The sequence below is a fragment of the Phalacrocorax carbo genome, chromosome 1, assembly GCF_963921805.1.
Source record: "Phalacrocorax carbo chromosome 1, bPhaCar2.1, whole genome shotgun sequence".
In the NCBI taxonomy this organism is placed as follows: Eukaryota; Metazoa; Chordata; class Aves; order Suliformes; family Phalacrocoracidae; genus Phalacrocorax; species Phalacrocorax carbo.
In genome coordinates this window covers 485,072-512,022 of record NC_087513.1, presented here as the reverse complement: position 1 = coordinate 512,022, position 26,951 = coordinate 485,072, and the positions used below count along the sequence as shown (strand labels likewise).

The following is a 26,951-nucleotide window of genomic DNA, read 5'->3' as shown; positions in this document are numbered from 1 at the left end:
AGGTTGATTTAGTCCAGGCACAGAAGCCCGGTGGAGTTCCAAGACATTACAAGTCAAGAAATATCATTATGACCAAGCAGTTGGCGGCTGGTCATGAGTGGTTTTCCCCAGGGCTCAGTGTCGGGGCCACTCTTGTTAAAGATATTTCTTTATCAATGATCTGGATGAGGGGATCGAGTGCGCCCTCAGTAAGTTTGCAGGTGACACCAAATTGGGCGGGAGTGTCAATCTGCTGGAGGGCAGGAAGGCTCTGCAGAGGGACCTGGGCAGGCTGGATCAATGGGCCGAGGCCAGTTGGGTGAGGTTTAACAAGGCCAAGGGCCGGGTCCTGCCCTTGGGTCACACCAACCCCAGGCAGCGCCCCAGGCCTGGGGCAGAGGGGCTGGGAAGTGCCCGGCGGAGAAGGCCCTGGGGGTGCGGGCTGACAGCCGGCTGGGCATGAGCCAGCAGTGCCCGGGTGGCCAAGGAGGCCACCAGCCCCCGGGCTTGTGTCAGCCCTGGGGTGGCCAGCAGGGGCCGGGCAGGGATGGGGCCCCTGTGCTCGGCCCTGGGGAGGCCCCACCTCAAGTGCTGGGCTCAGGTTTGGGCCCCTCGGGACAAGAAGGGCCTGGAGGGGCTGGAGCGTGTCCAGAGACGGGCAGCGGGGCTGGGGCAGGGTCTGGAGCACAAGTGTGCTGGGGGGCGGCTGGGGGGGCTGGGGGGGTTTAGCCTGGAGAAGAGGGGGCTGAGGGGAGCCCTTCTCGCTCTCTGCAGCTGCCTGAGAGGGGCTGGAGTGAGGGGGGGGTTGGTCTCTGCTCCCAAGTCACCAGTGATGGGACGAGAGGAAACGGCCTCAGGCTGCGTCAGGGGAGGTTTAGGTTGGAGATTAGGAAACATTTCTTTATTGAGAAAGGGCCTTGGCACAGGCTGCCCAGAGAGGTGGGGGAGTCACCATCCCTGGGGGGGTTCAAACTACACGTAGATGCGGCGCTTCAGGGCATGGTTTAGGAGACCTGGTAGTGTTGGGTTGACGGTTGGACTTGATGATCCTAGAGGTCTTTTCCAGTCTTAATGATTCTATGATCATCTTTCAGCATTTTGAGCAAAGGTCTATCCGTTTTGTACATGAAAGGTAGGAATGGTCTCTCTGGGCCAAGAAATGAAGAAGTGAATCCACCTGCTCATCACTTTCCATCACGGTGCTGAGTGAAGGGGCTGCTACACCCCTTCCCATCTGCTCTAAATGAATCTCTAAGGTGATGGCTGCAGGCAAGTCCCATGTCTGAAAGCTGCCACTCATCTCTACAGGGACCAGGATAAAATAACCTTTCTCCAAACGCTCAGTTGGTTTGACTGGGACATCACCGCCTCCTGGTACGGGCCAGAGGTGGAGACAGGACAGGCAGGGAAGGTGTTGCACAGCGTTCCCTTCCTGGGGTGCAGCTGACGGGGCAGCTCACACGGCCAGGCAAATTTGGGCTTGGGAAGGAATTAACCCTCAGCAAGACTGGTAGAAGCCATGCGAGATTTTCACCACCCTCTGCAGTACGAAGTGCAGTTTGAGGATCATCCAGCTGAGTCTCACTCAACAACCAGCTCCCTCCCTCTGCAGGGACTTTGCTGATGCTCTGGTCCCTCCCATTTTCAGACCCCTTCTCTGGTTCACCCCACAAAAGCTGAAGTGTTTTGCACAGAGTATCTAAATGAAGCGTGAGCGCTGGTGACACCGACGGGGCCAAGACAGAGTCTCAATGCTCTTTACAGCTTAAACCCCACGGCAGCATGAAGCACCAGGCTGAGTGGCCGAGAAATACAGGGTGACTCAGAGCCACCACATTCACCTCTCAGTCAAGAGATGCTGCTCCCCAAGGGGCATCAGCAGACGCACCACCAGCACCCCGTCCCAGATGGCAGCACGACAGACCATGCCCACCCTGAGAGCTTCCAAGCCACGACCCTCTGCAGCCACGCGCTGCTCAGTGCCCCCTGCAGCAACGCCAGGCTGCGAATCCGTAAGCCAGACCCAAGTCCCACACAGCCTCACGCCCACTGTTTAATCCGCTCCAGGTCCTCTCTTTCAGCCTCAGCACACAAAGGAAAACACAGAGCCTACAAATGTTAGGAGGGCAAACAAGGAAAAAGAAAGAAAAAAGGAAAGAGGACAAAATTTACCCCATTTTTCTTAAGACAATAGCTGCAAGTCTGATCTGGCAGAAAAATGGATGCCATTTTGAGCCCTGAAGTTTCACTTCACATTGCACAGACTGATGTGAGTAGCACACGGACAGACATATATGTCACATATATAGGGAAGGGGAGAGAGAGGGGAGGAAGAGACAGCAACCATATTCCGACAAACACACCCACCAGCACACAGAGCCCTTTTGCGAGATGGACAGAACAAAGACAATTCAGGAATCCCCACAGAAAATCACACCCAAGATTAAAGCCCAAATCGCAATGATCTTCAGCCTCGCTGAGGTCCAGGAGAGGAGCAGCACTACCGAACGAGCTGGCAGCCACTGGTTTAAGCTCTCCCTCCTGCATCCTGCACCCTACATGCAAGAAAGGGACGGAAGCATGCACTGCTGTGCCTCTGCTGTCAGCAGCTGCATTTCTGAGACCCCCTTCGCCTCCCCCCAGCCTTCAGTCTGGAACTGCTGGAGAGAGGACCCTCCAGCCGGAGATGGACCTGCTTCCCGAGCACAGGGGCTGAAGCCCGTTTCCTATGTGGATAGGAGCACCTTCATTACCAGTCCCCAAGGGATTCTCTTTTTCTGTAGCAAAAAGATCATTTTCTGGCAAGAGGAGCCACAGTAACAACCTGGTCCAAGGTACCAGCTGCACGAGCACAGGCGCTCCAGGGCTGTGCAGGGGACGCGTGCCCCAGGCACGAGCAGAGGCTGTCTGACAGCACAGGGGCGAAGGTATGGTGGCAGCTGCATGACAGACATCTACTGGTTTGCCCTCATGCTGGGGCTGAACCCCAACACAGCCAGGGCTTCCAGGAGAAGGACCCCCAACTCTACACAGCCAAAGTATAGTGAAATAGTTCAAGCGTTAAAAAAAAACACCACGGAGGACACAGGCCCTGCCCCATGGGGCTTATATCTGCACCTGAAACAGAGCACATGCACTTTATACGCCCAGTAAATAGGCAGAAGTGAAAACTCCCACAAATGCAAAGCTACGAATGAATACCAGCGTCTGTACCAGAGGAACACCCCAGAACGTGCGAGCGATGCACATTTGCCACGAATGGCATTTTCTGTACAATGCATGTAACCAGAGACAAGCTGCACTCCCGCTGCCTAGCTGCTGGAGAAGAAGAGAGTCCCCTAAGAGACCCCGATGCACAGGGGCTCGTGGGCTGCTCGGCGCAGCCAGGGAAAGGGGGTCCTGAGCACCAGCCAGAGTGAGGAGAAGGAGCTTTCCCTCCCAGCCCCAGGACCGAGCGAAAGAAGCAGCCCTTACCTTTGGCCCCTCGCAACACAAACCCGAATCCCTCATGCTCCCTCTTCTGCAGCACGGCCGTCTTCTCCTCAATGATGTAGTCACTGGGCAGGAAAGAGCACAAGAGAATGATGCTAGGGTTAGATTTCAGCACCATGCTGCCAGGCGGAGGTGGCCTTTGTGCCTGTGACAAGGAGACCTCTTCTCATCGACCGTTTCATCTCAGCAAGGAGTTGGGCACAATCTGCTTCCCTCCCTCCCTTGCCCAAAGTCAGAACAAAAAGACGAAAGCTACTTTCCCTCAACGTGTAGGTGGAGGAAAGCCCCGGCTGCCTGGATCACCCTTCTGCCCACCGGTCCCCTTCTCAGTCACCTGCATACGCATGCAGGGAGCTTACTGATCCCACTTTGGGCTTCCCTTTAAATGATGCCCTTAGCATGTAACTGAAGAGTGGAGCGGCTGAGCAGAGGAGGTGCGGGGGGAGGCAGCCAGCCATCCATCAGGGAAGCAGCTCTCTGAGACTTTCCGGTTGCCTCTTGTATGAAAAAATTAGATGCTTGACAAAAGGAGAGGTGCCTCTTTGGTAAGTTCCCCGGGAGGGAGAACAGCAGAGTTTATATCCTCATCCTGGCGCTCTGATCTTCTCTTAAAATCCCCCCCTGCGTTGCTAAGTAACAGTCTGTCATTAGCAGAGGGGGGATGCATTGCATTGTCCTAGTTTAACAAAGCTGCTCTCCCTGCCCTCCGCCGCGGCCAGATGAGAAGAACGGGGAAAATCCAGCAGTGGAGAGAGAGGAACGGATGTGCAGCTCCATGCGGACCCCAGCCGCCAGCGACCCTTCCAACAAGCCACCTCTACGTGCGCCGGGCGGGGCGGGGGGCGCGCGGGGAGGGGAGACGGGAGAGGGATTCTCTCAGCAAACGGGAGCTTAAATGCAGCCCTGCAAATCCCTCCCAGCAGAGCCGCATGTCTGACATCAGAGTAGAATTAATCAGGGACCTCGGTCCTTCTCGGCGGTGCGGGGAAGGAGCTTTGCACACCAAGCCAAAACCGAGAGGCAGAGAGGGAGCAACGGCACGGGCCGGCCCCCAGAGCTGGGCACGGGCAGGTAGCGAGCGATGGGGGGGACAAAGACCCGCGCCCCACCGCACTGCACAGAAACACGCTGCCAAGGAGCAGGTAGAGCGGTGGGCGCGCAGGCAGGCGCGCTCGCGGGAGGGAGGAGGCGGCCGTGGACGGGCGCTGGCAGTGAGCAGGCTGGGCTCGCACACTGCGGTATGAGGTGCCCCAACATGCGCGGTACTGCCGCTGCAGGCACACGCGTCCCGGGCCGCGCCACGCCGAGCCTGCCGCCTCCGGCCCACTGCTGCAGGGAAGGGGTCGCCTGCCAGGGCTCAGGCTGCACCCCGCGCCACCCCGCCGGGAACCTGCCGAGCACAGCAGGGCCGGGGAGGGGGCGGCCGTCTCTGGATGGAAGGCGATGGGCTCCCGGTGCTGCTGCGTGGACGGGGTTGGCAACCCACATTTCTGTGTGCACTTTCTAGCAGCCATGGACTGCAAACGACAGCACCGGGACAGGACACGCCTCTGCATCCTGCCCCTTTGTAGCCTCATCTGTCAGGGCTGCAATTACAGGCATCGCAACCCCTTTTTGGGTAGGTAGTTCTGCGATTCTGCCATTACCACCACAATAGCATCCAGCTCCTAGCAAGATGGATAGAAATACCGTCTTCCAGACCAAGGGAAGGTGATAACAAAAGTCAGTGCATGCAATGGCTGCAGGTAGCGAGGCACTCCGGAGGACATACAACAGACATCGACCACGGAAACTAATGCAAGACACAAGCCTGAATGCCTTGGGCTTCCCCGGTAGTTCACTTTGTACTGTAATTTTGGTCACACTTGGGCATTATCCACGAAAAAATAAGGTGTCTATAAAAGCAGTGACTTCATGCAACAAAGTACCTCGACGTGCAAAAACTTCAACAAAACTATGCAAACTGCTTCAAAGGAGGTGGCTGCTGTCATACAGTCATCCCTTTATGTCACGTTTTCAACACTGCCTGTCTTTCAAAAGCAGAGCTGGTTATGCGTATGTTCCTCTCTATGTGTAAAACTCTCCCCTCTACAGTGAAATCCTCTCTTCCAACTGTAGAGTGTCCTACTGAAAACAGGTTCATAACCACCGTGCCCAGAAGAGGTCATTACGGTAACGTAATCCTCCTGTCCATGTAACAAGAGCCAGACAACCTGAAACTGTGATTCCTGTCTCAAAGTAGTTGCAGATGCCCCCGTCCCTGGAAGTGTTCAAGGTCAGGCTGGACGGGGCTTTGAGCAGCCTGCTCTAGTGGAAGATCACAGAATCCCAGACTGGCGGGGGTTGGAACGGCCCCCCGGAGCTCACCCCGTCCCACCCCTGCTGGAGCAGGCACCCCCAGAGCAGGGGCACAGGGCCGCGTCCAGGCGGGGGGTGAATGTCTCCAGGGAAGGGACCCCACAGCCTCTCTGGGCAGCCTGTGCCCCTGCTCTGGCACCCGCACAGGGAAGGGGTTTGGCCTCATGTTCAGGGGGAACTTCCCGTGTTCCAGCTTGTGCCCGTGGCCCCTTGGCCTGGCGTTGGGCACCGCTGAAAAGAGCCCGGCCCCATCCCCCTGACACCCGCCCTTCAGATATTTATAGGCACTGATGAGATCCCCCTCAGCCTTCTCTTCTCCAGGCTGAACAAGCCCAGGTCTCTCAGCCTTTCCTCACAAGGGAGATGCTCCAGCCCCTGATCCCCTTGGCAGCTCTGCGCTGGCCTTGCTCCAGCAGTTCCCTGCCCTTCTTGAACTGGGGGGGCCCAGAACTGGAAACGGTACGCCAGATGTGGCCTCACTGGGGCAGAGCAGAGGGGGAGGATGTTCCTGCCCATGGCAGGGTGGTTGGACTAGACGATGTCTGAAAGTCCCTTCCAACCCAAACCATCCCGTGATTCCGCGATAAGCCTTTATCTTCTATTTGAACAATGACTTACCATTTAGGAGGAGAGCTCGACCTAACACATACCACATCCACAGGAGCAAGTCGAGTCCCTTTTCCATATGACATATCAACCCCTTGAAGATGATCTGTACCAGATCTTAACCCAATACCAAGAACAAATTCTGCCACCTCTGCAAGAATGTGTTTGTGCATGCGTATATGCAAGAGAAAGAGAGAGAAGGAAAGGGAATCAATGTTTATGTATAAAATCATGATTTCTGTTTGCCTGGTGGTGGGCTGAAGTGCCCGATTAGTCCTGCTGTGATTGCTTTGTCAATGAGAAAGTGAGGAATCCATGATGAAGGGAAATTCTGTATCTCTAATTCTTCCCACAGGACCTCTGTGGTTGTTTCATCCACATGATAAACTGAAGAAACTCTTGACAAAAGTGCTGGTACTCTGTGTAAGTACAATTTCACCCAGCCCCCACCCCGCAATCCTCATCTGCCAAGATTTCCTGCAATAACGTAAGCCTTTAAATAAGTTCAACCTGCTGCTGCTCTTACCCAAAGTTATTCTGCACAAAGAATATTTGATTCTTTCTGACACCTCTGAATTATTCCTCCTCCTACAAATAAACTGACGAGAAGTACCTTAATTCAAAAACCTAAACTTGTCGGGAGCAATAGGAAAAGTCCGCGACACACCACGCTCTGTCCCTGAACGCTCCAGATTACGTACGTAGAGCCACCAGTGGGGCTTTTAGAAATGTTGCACGTTTATTTGTTTTAGCTCACTCTCTGCCACTGTGTTGTCCACAGAGGGATTTATGAGGTTAGACTTGCAGGAGGGATCTTGCAAGAGCACTCCCAGTTTAAGCCTCTCCAGAACGGCAAACCCTTTGCCTATTGCCATCTAGCTGTGCCTGTGGGGCACATAAAAACCCTCAGGTTCGTAACTGTCTACAGCACGATCCATTGGACATCTTCATGTTTGGATATAACTACAGTAATCAGTTCTATAGATAGATGTATATAGAAAGTGAAATAAAAAGTCCCTATGTTTTTGTGAACTAGAATTGTGGGGAGCAGAGAGACAGCTGAGGTGCCACTGATCAGCACTGCTGGAGCTCCGAGGGCTTGAAAAAGCAATAAAGAATAGCCTGGGGAAGGAGATGAAGCAGTGTAATCAAGGACCTGTGACAGTGTCATACTGGAAAAATAACTCGAATTGTTCTTTTTTTTTTTATTTTTGTCTAAATAAAAATAGGAACTTTCAAAAAAATAAGATGTAGTAGGGAGTTATTTTAAGGTATCAGAGAAAGATTAAGCAAAATAATGATTTAGTACTCTTAAGATATATATAAAAGATTTTTTGTCATTTAAATAAAGTTATGATACCCAATGGAAAACAGGATCTCAAGTTCACTGCCAGACTACTGTGCCCTACATATAACTGGTAAATGAATAAACAGACGAGCTAATGTAACGATAGAGGCATCAGAGCGTGGCTCTTCGGAGCCGCTCCTCAAGATGACACAAGGTCTACTGGACCGCCTCGCTTCTGCAAGGCCGAGTGTCAGACCTGCTGGTTTGTCTTTTGTTGAAACCAGATCAAAGACGGTTCATGCACAGGATGCTTGACTAAGGCAAATTATTTTGGTAACTTTGTGACTCTTTCGAGGGACAAACCTAATAGATCTATCACATGAACAATTGAAAAGAAAAGGCATGGTCATGGCCCTACTAAACAGCCTCAGTTAACTCCTGGTAACACTCTAACAGCAAAGATTAGCTCTGACCCTCAAGTGAGAAAATAGCACTTAGAAGAATTAGTTTTTTTCAGCTGCCTGGGTCTGGTGAAATTCACGGCAAGCGCCGAGGCAGGCAGAGGAAAGTATCTGACATCTACGATGGGTTGCCTCCGAGAGCTTGCACGGGATGCACGACACTCCAGAAGATCTGAAAAAAGGGATGATGCTCATCTTTAACAACAGGCAGTAGAATCAAGATCAAAGGAAGTATAAAATGAAGCAACGCATCTATAATTCCCAGGAAAATCCTCTAACAAACAACACAACTGTTTAATAAAACATCTAGAAGAAGGTGATAAGTACCAGGTGGCATGGATTTGAAAGAACTGATTGTGCTAAATGAACCTAATTTCCGTTGGAACATAATAGGTCTCACGAACATGGGAAAGGCAGTTCTCTGATGTGTATCCTGATGTCAGTTAAGCATTTTGAATGCTCTCCCAAGGCATCCTCATAAAAAACAAGGCGATCATAAACTACTGCAAGGTGAGTAAATAGCTGGTTTGACACGTTTTTCGCTGTTGAACTGGAAGGACGTACCAAGTGGGATTTCACAGGGTCTGTCTTGGGACAAGCTTAATGTTTTCGCCAATGTCTAGGCTGTAGCAGAGAATGAACTTAATAAATTTGCAGAAGATCCCATCTGAGCGGGCAGCAGCATGTTGGAAGAGCGGCCTTGGATTCACATGCTACTATCACTGGAGAAAACGGTCTGAAATATACCCGAGGAAAAAGGAAAAGTGCAAGGTACTACAGTTAGGAACTATGAAAAGAAAACCAGAAGATGGAGGAGGACTGGCTAGGCAGCCAGCTGGCAGGGGAGGCCGTGAACACCATCCTGGACTCGTAAGCATCGCAGCAGGTCATGCTTTTGTGAAAAAAGGATGACAGACTGACTGGAGCTATATAAACAGGAGTGCTGTCTAGGACATGAAATAGTCCTTCTGCCTGACCCCATGCTGCAGTAGCCTTGGGAGTCATCTAGTCAAATATGGGCATACATCAAACAAGCACCTACAGTGAGCAAGTCACTCTGGGCTCCTTTTAGACTCAATGGAGAGCTATTCAGTGAAGTCAATGGAGTTGTGATTCATCCCATGCTGAAATGGCCGCCTACATTTTGTCAAATGAATGGCACCCGTGGCTCCACTGACTGCACACATCTGTATCGACTCCCTGGGTGAGCCAGGGTGATGAGCTCAGACACCTACATGGTAGACACCTACAGCGATGTGACGTGAATCACACTACTGAAGTTAGATAACACCCCACTTGCCCCGTTCTTAGCACCACACTTCCAGAAGGATGTGGGTCAAGAGCAGAGAGTCCCGAGGAGGACACGTGGAAGATAAAAGGCCCAGCAGGAAAGACCTGGTTTGAATCACTGGCTTGATTATTCCCATGAGAAAACGCTTACAAAGCATCACACGGCTTCTCAGCAGTAATTTTGCTGAAGCACGGGAATGGGGTGGTGATGGAAGGCCACTTGCTGGGAGCTTTTAGATGAATCCCCCTCAAGAAAAATATAAGTTCGGCTGAAGCTGATGCTGGTGGAGGGACGGACCATTTCAGGCCTCTCCCAGCAGAAAGCTCGCTCACGTGCTGTGGTGCTCCTCACCCACAGCCAGGCGGTGCAAGGAGTTTAATTCTGCTCAGCTACCTCATGCAGAAAACATCTCCCGCAACGGGAGGATGGTTTATAGTAACAGTATTTACTGGACACAGACCATGCCGTACAGCCTGAGTCTTTATGGACAAACTTTCTTCTCTCCCCCCAGAAATCAAGGCCATAACACAGGGTAGCTCTTTCCAAACCGCATTCTAGAATCTGCCTAGGGCTGGCCTTGTGCTATGGCTGGGCTTGTCCAGGAGAGGGCAAGTTGGCCCAGATCGAATTTATCCCGTGGAGCAAACTAGCAATGAAACAGTGCGGCCGATGATGAGACGGCGTGCACATCTCCTTCCTACCCCCATCTCAGTTCACAGAGCAGGTGAAGCTTTAGGCAGAAACCACAGATCACCCAACAATGAAGCTTCTACCAGAAATCCAGGGGGAACCGGCGTGTCCCGGAGGTTTGGGGCCAGCTGGGCACACGGCTATTGAACGGTTTGCTGAGCACAGCATCCCTTGCAGCAGTAACGCCTGGAGAGACCTGCCCAGAGCCGAGCGCTCTGCAGAGCCACAAAGCCCTGCTCTTCTGCAGCACGGATGCTAGCCAAAGCACAACACAGCTGTATTTCTTGGCTCTATTTGAGTATGAGAGAAAAAAGAATGACCATAGCGGGTCAGATCAGGTGTCTTGTCTCGAACATTTACTGACAGCAGCAGCCTGGAGGAGAGGAAGGGAGCAGGTCTGAGGTGCACTACTGCTGTCCCAGGATTCCTCCCAGCCCACGGACAGGCAGCCAGGGGACCTCAGCAACAATGTCAGAAGTGAAACTGGGAAAAGCCCTATCCTGAATGGAAAAACAAACCACTTAAATCTCCACCATAGATGAGGAAATCTCTGGGAATGCAGGTGACAGTGGTGCTTCCGTATCGAAAGCAAAGGACAGCAGGAAACAGAGAGGGTGCTAGAAAGGAGCCTATTTATGCTCCCAACTGGTCCTGAAGCACTGATTATCATCAGTAAGATTTTCTGTTTAATTCAGTCAGGAGGCAGCTCATCAAGGCACTGATTATGAACTACGTCAAAAGCAAACTGACAGATGAAAAGCAACTCTAACTCCAGAAGAAACCATCTTCCAGCCACACACACAAACACATGATTTGAAAGTGCAGCAAGCCCCCAGGAAGGATGTGTTGTCGGAGATCACATTCCTTCCAGCTCTGGTCAAACACATTTCAGACATCAGTTAAAAACCCAAAGCCAGCACTGCTCAGTCTCAGGTGAAATGCAGGCTGTGAGTACCAGAGAAATTCCGAAGATCGGGTGTTGCAGAAAGTGAGGCAGACCATTGGTGAAAGGCACTGAAAAGCAGCATCTTCCCCATTCAAACACAGACAATTGTCACAGAACACTTCCCGTACTAGATTCACCACATTTGGACACACCAAGCAGGTAACTTCTAGGGAATGAACCAAAACATTGAAATAAGACAGCTCACCACGGGAACAAGAAGTCTAAGGACATCCAAGACGTGTTTTGTCTGGACTCCGACCTAGCAGTGCTACTGAGAAAGCTGTTAAGACCTTGCTGTGAATATCGAAGGGCGGTCAAGTCGAGGAAAAAACGCCATCGCAGAGACACACAGAAGACAAGCCCCTGGAATAATCAGGCTTATATTTATGCTGGCAGAAGGAAGCTGTTTGTCCTGGACTTGTATCCTCACTTGCCAGAAGAGGCACTGCAGCTGAATAGGTGGTGCTGCCCTGCTCCTCCCCCTGGGTGTGCTCTCCAACAGGCTAAACCTGACACCAACAGGGACAGGCACGCAGATGAGCAAAGGTGGTCCCAGTCTGCAGGGAGAGGAGTTCAGGTCCGTCGCTCACAGCCTCCCATCATCACTTCTTCAGCAAACGGGGCAAAATGGTGCCTACTGAAAAAGGAGGCGAAGGCAGCCTCTGACCCAGGCTAAGCACTGCCAAATCACCCGTGTCACCTGTGGGAATTCTGCTCCACGGAAACAGCACTGTTTGAAGCTGACGCCGGAGCCATTTGGCTGCACAGATGCAAGAGAGACTGAAAAGGTAACACGCAACAGCATCTCACAACTTAGGATGCCTCACTAGCTCAAGAAATTCATACTGCATGTAAAGGGAAAAATGGTCACAAACAGAGGGATGATACAGGAGTTAGTGCCACCACAGCTTTCAGTTGTCACATGTACTAGGAAAGGACAGGTGACACCTAAAATCTCCCTTTGCTTGAATGAAAGGAGATTAAAAAACGTTATGTCTGCCTCTTGCCCAATACACACTCGGGAAAGAACGATGCATATTTCTATAAATAATAAAAACAAGTCCTAGAAAATCCAAATTCTACAATGCAGATTTATTCCATCCTCGGCAAAGGAGATGGAGACCATTTAAAGGCACTGTGCTGGAGACACAGTACAAATACATGCCACAGACTGAGAAAGAACAGAAAGAAGCTGGCATGGCTGAACAGCAGGGAAATGGAGGTTATTAAACCCACGAAAACATCCTTCATAAAGCTGAAGCCATATCCAAAGGAGGAATACGGAAAGGATCGTGATCTCTTGCAGGTTAAATGTAAAAACACAGTACGACAGGCCAAATGTGAATCCGTGGAACAATCTGCAAAGGACTTCAAAACCAATACTAAATCAGTTTTCAAGTGCATAGGGAGCAGGAAGCCTGCCAGAGCATCTTTGGGCTCAGACAATGGTGGTGTCAAAGCAGCACCTGGAGAAGGTAAGGCATAACAGAGAAACTAAATACAATTTTTGCACCTCTGCTGTGGGGCGGTTTCCCCTTCAGAAGCACATGGACTTACAAGCAGACAGATCTGAACAAGAGGTTATGGAAAGAAAAGGAGAGGCACAAGGCACCAAGACCATCCAGTAGAGAGCTGGAGGACCTTGTGGGTGACAGAGCTGCGCCACTCATGGTGTGTAGGCTGTGGAGACAAGCACTGTGGTGCCTGGGGCCGGGGTGGCGGCACGCGGTGCCTGTTTTCACAGGGTTGCCAGCAGAGAAGGAAGGTGCTGTAGGTCCATCATCCTGACGCCTCCCTGGGCACGGCTCTAGCAACCGGAACAAGCGGAGAGCCAGCCAACACATGGATAAATGTTACACTTGGGAAAGCTAACATGGCATTTTAAGTCAATGTCCTGCCTGATAAACTCCAGTAACAAGCAGCGTCCCTCAAGGGTCCGTACTGGGACCAATACTATTTACTCTCTCCATTAGCGACATAGTGGGATCGAGTGCACCCTTAGCAAGCTTGTAGATGGACCAAGCTGAGTGGGGCAGTTGGTTCACCGGAGGGAAGGGATGCCATCCAGACAGACCTTGACAGTCGTGACGAGTGGGCCCATACAAACCTCATGAGTTTCAACAAAGCCAAGTGCCAGGTCCTGCAGCTGGGTCAGGGCAATCCCCAGGATCAATATAGATGGGAATGAATTGATTGAGAGCAGCCCTGTGGAGAAGGACGCGGGGGTGCTGGTAGATGAAAAACTGGACATGAGCCAGCAATGTGCGCTTGGAGCCTAGAAAACCAATCATACCCTGGGCTGCAACAGAAGCACCATGGCCAGCAGGTCGAGGGAGGGGATTCTGCCTCCTTACTCTGTTCTGTGAGACCCCACCTGCAGCGCTGTGTCCGGCTCTGGGGTCCCCAGGACAAGAAAGACATGGACCTGTTGGAGTGGGTCCAGAGGAAGACACGGAAATGATCCGAGGGCTGGAACACGCTTCCCACAAAGAAAGGCTGAGAGAGTTGGAGTTGTGCATCCTGGAGAGAGAAGGCTCCGGGAAGACCTTATTGTGGCCTTTCAATACTTAAAGGAGGCTTATAAGAAAGATGGAGAAAGACTTTTTACCAAGGCCTGAAGGGACATGAGGAGGGGCAACTGTTTTAAACTGAAAGAGGGTAGGTTTAGATTGGACATAAGGAAGAGATGTTGTATGCTGAGGGTGGTGAGCCACTGGAACAAGCTGCCCACAGAAGCTGTGGATGCCTCCTCATTGGAAGTGTTCAAGGTCAGGTTGGACAGGGCTTTGAGCAGCCTGAGCTAGTGAAAGACATCCTTGCCCATGGCAGGGGGGTTGGACTAGATGATCTTTAAAGGTCCCTTCCAACCCAAACCATCCTGTGATTCTATGATAAAGCACATACAGGTGCAGGTAAAGGAGGGATCCCTACCTCCAGCAACTATGGGATTCTGCAGGGAGTGAGGAAAACCCCAACCTACAGTGCTACCGTCAGCCATGTCAGGAAGCGCTCCGGCCCCCCAGACCAGCCAGTGCAGAAGGGCTTGTGTTGGCATCACTTGGGCACTCCCCACGCTGCCCAGTGGAGCCTCGGGGGTCCCTGGGAACAAACACACCACCTTTTTTTTTTAAAAAAAAATGTCTTTTTGGCTCAAAATGCTCAAACAACTTGAGGACAGTGCAGCACCCGATGAAGCAGTGTTTCACAACGTGGTGCTACATGAGCACCGCAATGGTGTTTGAGGGTACAGGTCCTGCTGGGATTATACTGGAGGATCACGCAGAGAGAAGGCAGTCGAACTCAACAGCCTCTTCAGTAGCACCTTTAGCACGTGCTCACTAGAATTAAATCTCCCTATAACCACAACCAGGTTTTGTTCCAGAGAGGCAACGGGCCAACACCAGAACAGAGCAAGGGGTGAACTGGGACACAGCCAGAAGGAATGACTGACGGGGGAAAAAAGCAGAGATCCAAGTTATTTGACAACAAAAACTTAACTAAAGTCTACTTAGATTTCCAAATGCATTTGACAAGGTCTCTCATTAAAATCTCTTGAGGAAGCTAAGAAGCCATGGGATAAAAAGGAAGGTTTTTACATGTGAAATTTGTTAAAAGGTTTAAAATAAAAGTAAATGATTGTATTTCACATCAGAAGAAAGGTCAGCAGCAGAGTCTCATGGGGATTGGTGCCAGGACTTACTCTGCTCCACATAGCCCTAGATCATTTATGAGAGAGGAATGAAAGAGGGGTAACAAGGTCTGCTGATAATGATAAATTATTCAGGATAATAAAGAGGAAGAAAACTTTGAGGAACTGTAGAAAGATCTTAAAAGGTAAGATGAAATGTAAGGTGGAGAAAAACTGATGCACATGGGAAAAAATAATTCTCTCCTCATATGTAAAATCACAGGCTGAGCTGACCATTACTACCAGGATTAAGAACCTGGGGATGTGACAGACAGTTCATGGAGCCTGTCAGCCTAATTTCCTACAATGGCCAGGAACGACGAGTAAAGAAAAGTGAGTTAGAGGAACATTATACCTCTGGCGCAGCCAAAGTGCCCCCCCATCTGAAATGCTTGCAGTAACTCTGACCCTCCCATTTTGGAAAAGAACGCAACAAAACCGGGAAAAAAGAAAGGTGACATGGACTGCCCAAAGTATGGGAAGATCTTCCGTACAACGCATGGTGCTGCTTAGTACCACTTCACCTGGAAGAAACACAGGCCAGGGGAGAAGGTTCTACCAAATCCCGAGCGCTGCGGAGGGGCTAGTGGTGGTGGCCTGCCTATTTCTTCCTCCAGCACAAGGACTAGACCACGTCAAAAGAACCTGGAATATAATGTTTTAAATAAACTGTAATTTCACTTGACAGGAGATGAAGTTTCTTCTTGCCACAGGGTATTGTGCTAAAAATTTACATGGAATCAAGAAGCAGCTGGACAAGCTCCTGGAGGAGCAATCGCTGAAGTATTGCTGCATACAGGACACACTGGATGGAGAATCTCTGACCCACAAGCTGTTGGACGCGGACAGAGCATTCTGGGGAAGCATCACTGTGTATATGCCCTGTTCCCATATCCTGCCCTGAGCACTCAGGACTGGTCTCTGCCTGAGAAAGGAGAGGAGCACTTCTTGCCTAAGCCAGTAGGACCACTCTTAGAAAGCTCAGCAAAAGCCCTTCTCAGCTCACAAACTACACACCTGAGCTGAAAAGAGACACGTCTGCAGTACGTACACATCACGCTGCTCAAAGTCTTTTCTTCTGGAAAAAACCACTGAAGTGCTTGAAAAGCAACGTGGCTTTAAGGAGTCAAACCCGTCACCCCTAAATCAATTTTGAAAGCTTGCTGGTAGAAACCTCAGGAGCACCAGGCTGTACAGCAGACACCTCTGAGCTCCTCGTACAGCCGGAGTCGCTCACCGCACTCTCTGGTTGCTTTGACAATGAACGCAGGAACGTGCAGTTTCTGAATCAACCCCCAAACAGCACTGAAGGCTGGCTGTCCTCAGCCCATCAGGACCATCAGTGACCAGACTGGCTGCCCGGCTTTGCGCCCTGGCACCCGGGACGTTTGGAGTGACTCGTGTTGATAGCGTTGTTCAAACCCTAACCTGCAACAATGGAAAAAAACTTCACCCATAAAACAGAAGATTAAAGCACAAAAAGAGCCAAGCATTTAATCATACCTGATAGGAAGCCTGAGCCTCAGCAGCTGAGGAATGGTTAGAGCACGGTCCTTCACTGGCAGCCTGTCCTCAGCCACCGGCTTTTGCCCGTTTTGGTCACAGCTGCATCGTCATTGTAAGAATTATATCAAGGAAACTCAGCGCAAGACCTTCCTGAAGAAGGTGACCTGGACTGTATTTAACTTCTCCTGGTAAGGTGGCTCTGTCCACTCACATAACCACGTACTCAGAACTGCCAAAGCTTGAGCTACCGAATACTCCGATGGAGGTCACTTGTGTGACGGTACAAGAGGCGGTGGCTGCTAAGCTCTCACCGTGTCTCCCGGTTTCCTCGTCTGGCAAAACCAAACTATACTCTGAACAGATCTTTTAGACCCTGTAGGAGTCAACAGTGATTATGGCGCGATCCTCGTCCTGAATCTTTCTTGCTTCGCCCTTTTCAATCCCAGCAATGCTGCTGACAACTACCTTTTCTTTCCTCATTTGAGGTATGTGGTGGCTACAGTCTCTCTTCCTGCTGGATCGCAAGGATGAGGACCGTACACACAGTATGCGGTGACACTGTCGCCATCGTCCCGTTGCCAGAGAGCAGGTGGCCTGCCAGTGAGTCATCTGTGTGGTGGCACTACCAGCACACAGGACTTCTCTCTAAGCCAGCGCCCGCACTGTGGGCAGCCCAGGGCCCCAACACAGCCTTCCGCGCCGACTGCTTTTACTGCTGATTGTGCCTGGCGTTACGGGTACAGGCCATGCCTTTGAGCCCTGACCTACTGTCTCTCTCGGTGCCTTCCCATACAGACATTTCCGTCGGTATTTTAGTCATGCCACGCTTCGCACCTCTCTTACAAAACCTCCACACCAGGACTCGCCCGGTATCTGGGAGTCCCGTCCTCGCGGCGGTGACGCCGGCACCTGTCACAGGCTGCGGTACTGGTTATACTGACCGACTCCATCTGTGGAGTTGGTCACGCTCGCCTTGAAGAAATACTCCGTGCTGGAGGGCAGTCATTCATCCAGGGTCACCAGAGGTCAGGTTTTCCTGGCACACACTTGTCTAATGAGCTGATCATCCTCAGGCAGCGCTTTGGTCCTGTACTACTGGAAGCTGCTGCGCTCCGCAGATAGTCTCCAGCCTTTCTCTTTGAGTTATTTAATAGTACTGGTGGCTACGTGGCCCTCGATATAGGCACTGTTTCTTCAAGTCGCACCGCTTTGCCTTAAAGGCAAACGCAGCTCCTTGTGAGAGCCGCAATACGTTCTGACATCATCCTCATGACGCCCAAAGGTAGGTCCCAAAATCGCTGAAAACAACCGTCTCGCTGTCTTTTGAAAGATCTTAGGTTCACAGGATATTCAAAACAGTAAGAAAAGAAGCTCATGTCCCCTGAATGGAACAGTGAACGCAACCAGAAAATGTTTTTGCTGAAACTGGGCCCTGGGGCCCGATTTGCTGAGCAGTTCAACCCCTCGCGGCCTGCGGGAGGAGCGCCTGGGTTCACACAGCTGCTGGGTATTTGAGATTCCCACTCCTGCTGAAATACCAGCGCACAAGCACAGGCCTCAGAGGGCCTTGTTCTGAGGGCCATGAGCGCACACCGAAACCTCATCAGCTGATGCAGTAACTTGCCCGAGGGTCATGTGTTGGAACGGATTCTCAACAGCTTCATCAGTGGAGGCGGTACTCAGTGAGGCATCACTTTATCCATGCTGTTTTACAGATTATTTTATTTTACCAGTTGTACTGTTGCAACTCGAGATTTGACCAACTTAGTCCTAATTCTCTAAGAGCTCAACAGCAATTATTTAATTTCTCCAAGAGGACAGATGCCATCTATGCAGCCTCTTACGCTGCAGCTGCTCCCTTGCTGTTCTGGCAATCCTCAGGGATGACTTCTAGTGCTGGCAGACTCTTGTCATCGGCTGGTTCATGACATGAGTCAGAGGGGACCTGTATAATTTCCTGGTGATGCCGTGAATGGTTGTGCCCACCTTGAAGCAGCTTTGTATGTGTCACAATATAAAATACCCATGTCTCATCAGAGCATGTCCCTGGACAGTGCTCCCACCATCGTCACCAGCTGCCAGCTCTGAGGTGAGGCTTTTCCCCTGGCTGCATGTATGCATACACTGATCCTTTCCATGACGTTTGCAACAAGAAATACCCTGAGCATGTAGGCATGTCTAGATCAGGTGTACACGGTGACTGCGGCTGCTCCAGACTCAGCATAAGCTGTGTAGTCACTATTGATCAACACATCCTTTACGGTTCTTAGCTGACAGCTCCTGTCTCTTTAATAAATGACTTAGCACCTTCAGAATGAGAAAAAACCTGAATGATGTTTTTTGGTTTTATGTCTTCGGTTGTCTAGCTGAACTGCTTTCTCATGAATCAAAGCAGGTGGGAGCTGCAACGCCTCTGTCCCGTGGTGGTCCCTCTGCAAGGAGCAGCGTGACTGCGTATCGCTCCAGCCAGGGCTGCACGCAGAGCCCTGACCAGATCATCTCCTCTCACGCCGGCTTGGCTGAGAGAGACGCTGACAGCTCACGCAGCCCCAGCTCGGCTTCCTGGCTCATTTTAAGGGGAGCATCATGCAAAGAGCATTTCACAGCTGTACTCACCAGATGAGAATAACTTATCTCATACTACTGGATGGGTCTGCTACGCAAAACCACGCTGCAGTGGTCTGTCACAGCAAGAGGCCCCAGGTGATCCCCACACAGCAGCCTCCATCACTGTTATTTTCTTCCTGGACTCACATTTCCAAGCCGTGCTCACGATATCCAATAATTTGCACAATTCTCATTTTAATACCACTGCTGTTTCCCTTGCGTCTGACACATTTCCTCTTTAATAATTATCATTAACTTTTTACTGTAATTAAGAATAACTTTAAGTTAACACACGCTGGCTTTCACAATATATTTTGTCATCTCTGTTTATAACATGAACACCCAGAAACAAAACCTCTTTTTTATACCTTCTATGCTGCTAATTCAGTGTTTGTAGCAGGCTTCCGACCAACAAAGACATCATGTGAAAAACAATTAATTCACTAAGCCGCCTCCTGTGTTTATCAGCCGCTTCTACTGACCTTAGTGACAAAGACATCTATTCCATTGACACAGCTAGAAGCGGCGTTAGCGAAGTTCTGTTTGCACAACCCTAATGCCGCTAATATTCAAGGCGAGTGCTCCCCTGCTCCAAGTCCAGCTAGACGTAGGAAGTCACCTCTCAAACTTACAGGGCGACGTAGATGCGAATCACCAAGAGCCTGTCACTGCCTGGCACGAGCACATTGCTGAATTTTAGTTAATAATCAATTACTTCCCCTTTCTTCTCCGTCCTCCCTTACCTACTGTTACAAACACAAAAAATGGACTGCAAACAAACCCCAAATCTCTCTTGCAGGAACCTGTTCCAGAAACATAATTACTCCTTTTAATTTTGTACTGATAATGACACACGCTGGTTGCCCAGGGCCCCCACGTGTTCCCCCGCCCATAAAAAAGCACGTAGAAACGACACGTACTGCTACGAAGGACCACCCTAGGCCTGTCTCTGGACAGGAACGTGGCCGCAGCAGAGCACAGCCCATCTCAAAAGCAAGCGGGGTCATTCCCCCGGCCAAGGGCTCGCTCCCTCGGGCACCGGGCCCCCACGCTCCTCTAACGCGTCCCAAGGCCTCTCAGCCAAAACCCTCAGGTGAGTTTTACTATGGAAGAGTTGTGCTAATTTTTTAGAGAGCCTTGTTCACCACTGATGGTCTGAATTGGAAATCAATGCAGCGCATGCATAATGTGCTTAGCCCAGCTTTCCCTGCTGCTAAGCAAGCTGTTTGTCACAGCATTAAGCTTACAAGCAGTCCTCAAAAAATGAAAAGGCCAATATGACCATGACATAGGCATGTAATGCCGCGGTAAGGATTGTATGGGAGACAGCAATGATCTGCTGAAAACCAAATGTGGAAAATAGCTTTCAGGCATGATTGCTACTCAAGCAAGCAGGAGAACATACGGATCCAAAAGCTTGAATTCCTGTGGCTGCCTGAAGCAAACGAAAGCCGACCAGGCCCTCTGCCGGGGCAGCAGACACCACGACACAGAACGCACCCGCAGCTCTGCAGGCACCAACCATCGCCTCGGCCCTGGCGACTCCAACCTTCATCCTTCTCTCAGTCAAACTCTTAACAAGTCCGTACTCACAGCAGAGGAGTAATACGCCAGAGGCTTCTCTTAACACCAGGGGATGGTGAAGTAGGAAAAAGATCACATTTATTAGCGATGGAATGCTTTTGACTTCTTGACTTCTTATACTATGTATTTATTAGTCCGCTTCAGTTTAAACAACAAGGAAATGAAAAAGTATTTGTACATGAAGACCACATAATGAAAAACGCCAAGAAGGTAACAGGAATGGAAATACTTTGATCATTAATACTTGCGCCATGGGAACACGCACAGCAAACCCGACTACTCCTGAAAAGACAGAAAAGAACACAAAAGTAGCAGAAACTTAAGGAAAACAAACAGAATACTATTTTTTTAAAAAAGATACGTGATCCGAGTAATCACCGGCCTGAAAGTTAATCAGCATTCCTAACAAAACAAACATGACACGAAAATCACCCTCACAAGACGTTCACAAGCGGCAGCGGCGTACCAGCACCCTCGATCACTTCAAAGCCCGCGCCGCAGTCAGCGTACGGCAGAAGAGGGACAGATTTATGGTTTGATTCTCTTCTGCCCTGCAGCTCGAGTAGTAATTTACACCCACACAACATAATTATAAAAGCTATTGTCATTCGTTAGTATGTTATTCCTGCTGCGCACATGACTGTCAGTATTCATACACGCAAATACATGCAGCTAACATCTGGGTAGCTCCACACACCCTCCTCTGGGCTGCCGTGAGCATTCCTGGCCTGAGGATGCTGAGATCCTGCGCTCCGCAGGAGGGCGAGTGGCTGCATCGGCTCTAGCAAGCTGCGAAGGTCCTGCTCGGGCTCTGTGACATACAAATGACACCTGGAGGTAGCTCGTGTCGGGCCAGCGAGCGCTGGGGACACACTTACCTCTGCACGCCTGAATAATGTCATTTAAAGGTGCCCTTCGCAAGCACGGCAGAAGGGGCTGCAGGGGCAGAGGAAAGGCTTGTTTCCCCCGTAGCAACAGGTATGAAGCTGAAAATTATACTGGGGGATAACTAGCATTGAGGCCTGCTACTGATGGGCTCAAGTTATTATCTATAGATGGGAAAGTATGACAAGTGCAGTCCTTGAGAGAGAAAGATGGGTGGAGAGTTTTAAGTTTTAAGACCGTTGATTTTGCTTGCTCAAACCATGCTTATGTTGTACCGATACAACACACCGCGGCTTCTGCTGCTCCCTGCCACTGCCTCTGCCTGTGGTTTGCACTCGCAGTGTTCCTGTGCCTTTTTCCAAAGTGCCCCTCCCAGCTCTGCAGGTGGCCGCTCACCGCCGTTTGGGACACGCCTCAGGCAGGCAGTTGGTTGGTGCATCTCACTCACGTGCCCAGAGCTGATCTGATTAATATGCAACAAAGACAGTTTTCTTTAGACTGCTAAGCACTCCAGGTTACTGTCTTCATCTGTAACGTGAAGCTTTGCCCACCATCGAGGTAATTTCAACAGTTCAGCATTTTTGCACAGTTAGGAAAGCCGCAGCACCTCATTTATACTTGGCACTGGGGAAGCCCCACCTCGAGTGCTGGGCTCAGGTTTGGGCCCCTCGGGACAAGAAGGGCCTGGTGGGGCTGGAGCGTGTCCAGAGAAGGGCAGCGGGGCTGGGGCAGGGTCTGGAGCACAAGTGTGCTGGGGGGCGGCTGGGGGGGCTGGGGGGGTTTAGCCTGGAGAAGGGGGGGCTGAGGGGAGCCCTTCTCACTCTCTGCAGCTGCCTGAGAGGGGCTGGAGTGAGGGGGGGGCTGGTCTCTGCTCCCAAGTCACCAGTGACAGGACGAGAGGGAACGGCCTCAGGCTGCGTCAGGGGAGGTTTAGGTTGGAGATTAGGAAATATTTCTTTATTGAGAAAGGGCCTTGGCACAGGCTGCCCAGAGAGGTGGGGGAGTCACCATCCCTGGGGGGGTTCAAACTACACGTAGATGCGGCGCTTCAGGGCATGGTTTAGGAGACCTGGTAGTGTTGGGTTGACGGTTGGACTTGATGATCCTAGACAAGTGATAGACAAGTGATCCTATAACAAGTGATAGATCAAAAGGAAATGGCCTCAGGTTGTGCCAGGGGAGGTCTGGATTGGATATTTAGAAAAATTTCTTCACCAAAAGTGTTGTCAAGCATTGGAACAGGCTGCCCAGAGAGGTGGTTGCGTCACCATCCCTGGAGATATTTAAAAGACCTGTACTTTTAGTAGACACAGTAGACGTGGCACTTAGCGACATGGTTTAGTGATGGACTTGGCAGGGTTCGGTTATGGTTGGACTTGACGACCATAAGGGTCTTTTCCAACCAAAGTGATTCTATGATTCCCCAAGTCAGTTGCCTCCAAGATCTGCAGTTCAGCCTTTTCTTGCCGCAAGATCTATGAAACCCACTGGAGAAAGCAAGACATTTAATTTCATGAGGATGAAAACAGCTCTTCCGCAACACCAGTGGGACCCATTATTAAATGACATCTCTGACTCAAACATCCAGTTTCCCATTTGGTGATTGAATTTTCCCTCACCCTACTGAAACCCTACTTGGCCTTTACATGAAGCGCCAGAACCAGCTATAATCATTCCTCTGGAATGAATCTTCTCTTCCTCAGCATCTCCTACAGAAGACGGGCCAAGAAGCTACTTTCAAATCCCCGTAACTGATGTCAGCATATTAAATGTTGTACTAACTGGATTAAATTCAAATCACAAAACAAAGACCCATTAGTACTGCTGTTTGAGCTCCAGGGGTACTGACATCCTGAGTGGGTCATGGCATTTGGCAGGAACCCCCCACCCGGCCAGGGCACCGACGACCAGCAAGGGTGAGGGGGCTGGGGCACGCCTGGGAGCCAGCACACGGCAGCGCCCAGCTCCAGCCCACCCGGCAGCCTCGGTGGGCAGCTCTGCCAGCCATGATCCGGCCCAAGTGTCCCACCTGGATCTCACCAGTGGGCTCTGCAGGGGGGCATCGATGTGGCCGTGAAGGGCTCAGGGGTGGGCTGCCTGCAGGCAGGTGGTGCCCAGGGGCCTGCTCCGCTCCCAGCACGCCTCGCGCTCGGGAGGTGATGGTGGAGCTCGGGCCCTAGGGCAGGAACCCAGGTGTGCTCAGCACGCACCGCCGCAGCAGCCTCCCGCAGAGCACAGCTCCTCCACGGCCCCCCCAGCTCCCCCCCGCCCCGTTCCAGCTCTGTCCAGCCCTGAGGGTGCAGCCAGCGTAGCAGGCGCCGGACAATCACAGACACCCCTGGCCTCGCCAGCTTATGCTGAGACAACCACCCATGGCACGAGAGGACTCAGTGCTGGTGTGGTCCTGCCCCGACCCGTGCTGGCACCGCTCGCGCTCGCCCCCGGCCCCCGCAGCCAACGGTGGCACGAGGCCCAGAGACCGGCATCAGGCACAGCTACAGTCCTGTTGGCTCGTCGGTCCCAGAGCCCTCCCTTGAGGAAGGAGGCTTTTCACCAGCGTCTTCACCAAGGACGGCTTCCTGTAAAAAGCAGGCTGCGGATTTTCACCGCGTTGGTCCTGCTCAGAGGCGCGTCTGCCCGGTGCTGATGGGTCACCCACAGAGGGGAGTCCACCCTATTCTTCAGTTGTTTAACAATAAATCACCCTCACTGTTAAAAGCGTTCACGTTACTGCCAAAGTGATGGTATTCGGCCCCCAGCCAGCAGACTCCAGCCTGTCTGCGTCTGCTGGCTGCAGGATCCTGACGTGACCCGCGGGCTCAAGGGGCATCTCCCCGGCCCCCATGGCACGATCGGACCAAGGTTGCACGGGTAAGCAAGCAGTAAAACTGCAATCACAGCATTTCTGCTCTGACTAGATGATTCGCATCACATTTTTAGTCCTTGCTCTTAAAAGCGTGTTTCTAGCAGATGTATCACAAGGGTTTGAATTACCCTTCTCTGTAATCTTAGCGCAAGTCACGAGTTACTTCGCCTGAAGAGCTACAGGCAGCTGAACTCCAGGCACGCAAACTGAGAGGAAAGGCCACCAGAAACCAAGGGCACGTGCTGCATTTGATCTTCAGGACAGCACTGGCATAAAGACCTTACAGCAGCCTTCCAGTAGCTGAAGGGGGCCTAGAAAAAAGGGGACTTTTTACAAGGGCATGTAGTGGCAGAACAAGGGGCAATAAGGCAAGGGTGTAAGGAAGAAATTCTTCACTCTGAGGGTGGTGAGGCACCGGAACAGGCTGCCCAGAGAAGCTATGGATGCCCCATCCCTGGAGATGTTCAAGGTCAGGTTCGGTGGGGCTTTGTGCAACCCAGTCTAGTGGAAGGTGTCCTTGACCATGGCAAGGCAGTTGGACTAGATGATCTTTGAAAGTCCCTTCCAACCCAAACCATTCTATGATTCTACGATCTTGGCAAACATTTGCCCAAGGGCAGTTAAAAACAAACAAGCTAACACACCCCTAGTAGAAACCTCTCTTATTTTAACTGAGTACAAGGGATGCTGCAGAGCCTGCTTTGGCTGGAAAGTTAGTTCGACTCTGGCTGAAATAATCTGGTCTCCAAAGCTCTAGTGAGGTGAATCTGCACAGATTACATGGGGCAAAATACATTTTGTTCACTTGCTGAGTGTCAAGATTGGTCATTTCTCTTGAAGCATCTTGCTCCTTCAAGAGCATTTACAATCTGTAGCATACACCAACTACCATTTCAACATTGTATTCAATATGTATTCTTCATAGCTCCTACAGCATTGCCATTGCAAGAAGAGATTGCCTGCAAGTTAGATGTGGCTCAGGTATAAAACCAGCATTGAGGCAGGTGAGGAAATGTGAACTGTAACATCGGAAAGACAGAAGTGTCCGGTAGGTACTTTGGTGCTGAATTTGGAACAGAGAGGGCACTGTCGTCATCTACGAGAACGATGTGGGTGGAATGGAAAACTTGTCACCTCTACGGAGAGCACGAGGCAGCGTCTGTTAAAAATAAAGCGTTTTCAAATCCAGAAGCCAGAATGCTTTACACTGAAGAGCTGTAGAGAAATCAGCTACGGCACTATCTCAGTAACAAATGTCAGTATTTAAGAAATTCTGAAAACTTGGGAAATTCCAAACCCTGGAAGAACTGCCAGGAATGACACATGAACTATAAACTATCAGCCTGACTCCAATCCTGAGTAAATGAACAGGATGCTTTATTTAGGAGATTGAACAGGAAATCTCATTGGTGTGGTTAACGTGAGGTCAGTCCTGTCAAGCACCTTGTCAAGATTCCAATATGATTGATGACGGCAACCACAGGAGATCATGTACTGCTGCTTAAGGGTTTGGTACCACTGCACATGAATTAACTCCATACACTGCAACCCCCTCATAGGACATACTAGTATACTTAAAGTGCACTCGCCAAAAGGCCAAAAAATGAAATCAAAAGCATGCAGACACCGCGTGGGCAGCTGTCTCCTGCCAGCCCCGTGAGGACCGGTCCTGATCTGTACTGCAGCCGGCGGTCAGGATCAGAGCTGTCCAAGCTTTGCACCGTCAGACTGTGTCCCCCTTCGCTGCGCTCACACGAGCGTGGCAGCAGTCCCAGGGCTGACCACGCAGGTATCGGGAAACAACCCAACTGCAGAGACTGGACAGGCTCTTTGAACAAGCCATACCCAGTTGGTGAATAACAGTGTAAACCCCTGACTTAGAAACTCAAGATCTTTGTGTTTGAAGTTTGAAGAGGTTACAAATAACGCTGCCATAGCAGAGAAGTGATTGTCAGAGCAATCCACACTGATCATCAAATACTCGGGACAAAGAAGGTTTTCAATACAAGTAAATGCAAAGTATCAAAAATACAGGCTCTGTTTTCAAGGTAAGAGACATTCTTGGAATGCAGCAGTTCAGGAAGGATATATTGCCACGTTAGCTTTCACTGCCATCAAGTGAAGAAAGGCACTCTCTGGACTTAAAAAATGATACAGTGGAAATAAAATGCTCTTCCCTCTGTACACATGACTTTACCGGAATAGTCCAGCTGGTGTCTTCAAGAATGACATGAAAACATTTGAGACCACAAGGCAATGAAAAAAGAATCCCAGGAGCAGGAAAGGAAGTCTTAAATGTGAAATACAGCTTGATTTATTCCTATCAAAGAGAAGGTCAGGAGGCATCTAGATGACTATACGTAGTACATACTGAAAGAAAAATACTTTCAATATTTAAGAATTTTCAAACAATGCTGAGAGAAAAGGTCAGATTTCAAGATGTGACTCGAGCCCTGAAATAAGGCAGAATTCCCACTAGAGAGGGCAACTAAACATTGAACACCGTGCCAAGAAAGTGGTGGACTCTCGCTTCTCCAAATTACGTACGGGAGAGGTCTAGGCTGTTTGGAAGCTGTGATTGCTTCTGATCTTGAAATCTGTAATGCTCGTATCCCCCACCTTCTCCTTTCCGCTCCCTCCCTTTGCGGGTGCTGCTTCAGGAAAAGGTGAAACACAAAACCTGGTCAGAACGGGATAAACGGCA

General features: G+C 50.6%; 1 protein-coding gene across 11 annotated transcripts in view; it reads right to left on the bottom strand.

Annotated features, from left to right (window-relative positions):
- The window catches only part of SHANK3 (SH3 and multiple ankyrin repeat domains 3), a 403,098-nt gene that overhangs the window by 91,000 nt on the left and 285,147 nt on the right, over positions 1–26,951 (bottom strand). For all 11 annotated transcript variants that reach the window (XM_064441038.1, XM_064441069.1, XM_064441094.1 and 8 more), the window contains one exon: positions 3,454–3,536. In XM_064441038.1, coding sequence (XP_064297108.1) covers positions 3,454–3,536 — 83 coding nt within the window. The remainder of the gene's footprint in view (positions 1–3,453; positions 3,537–26,951) is intronic.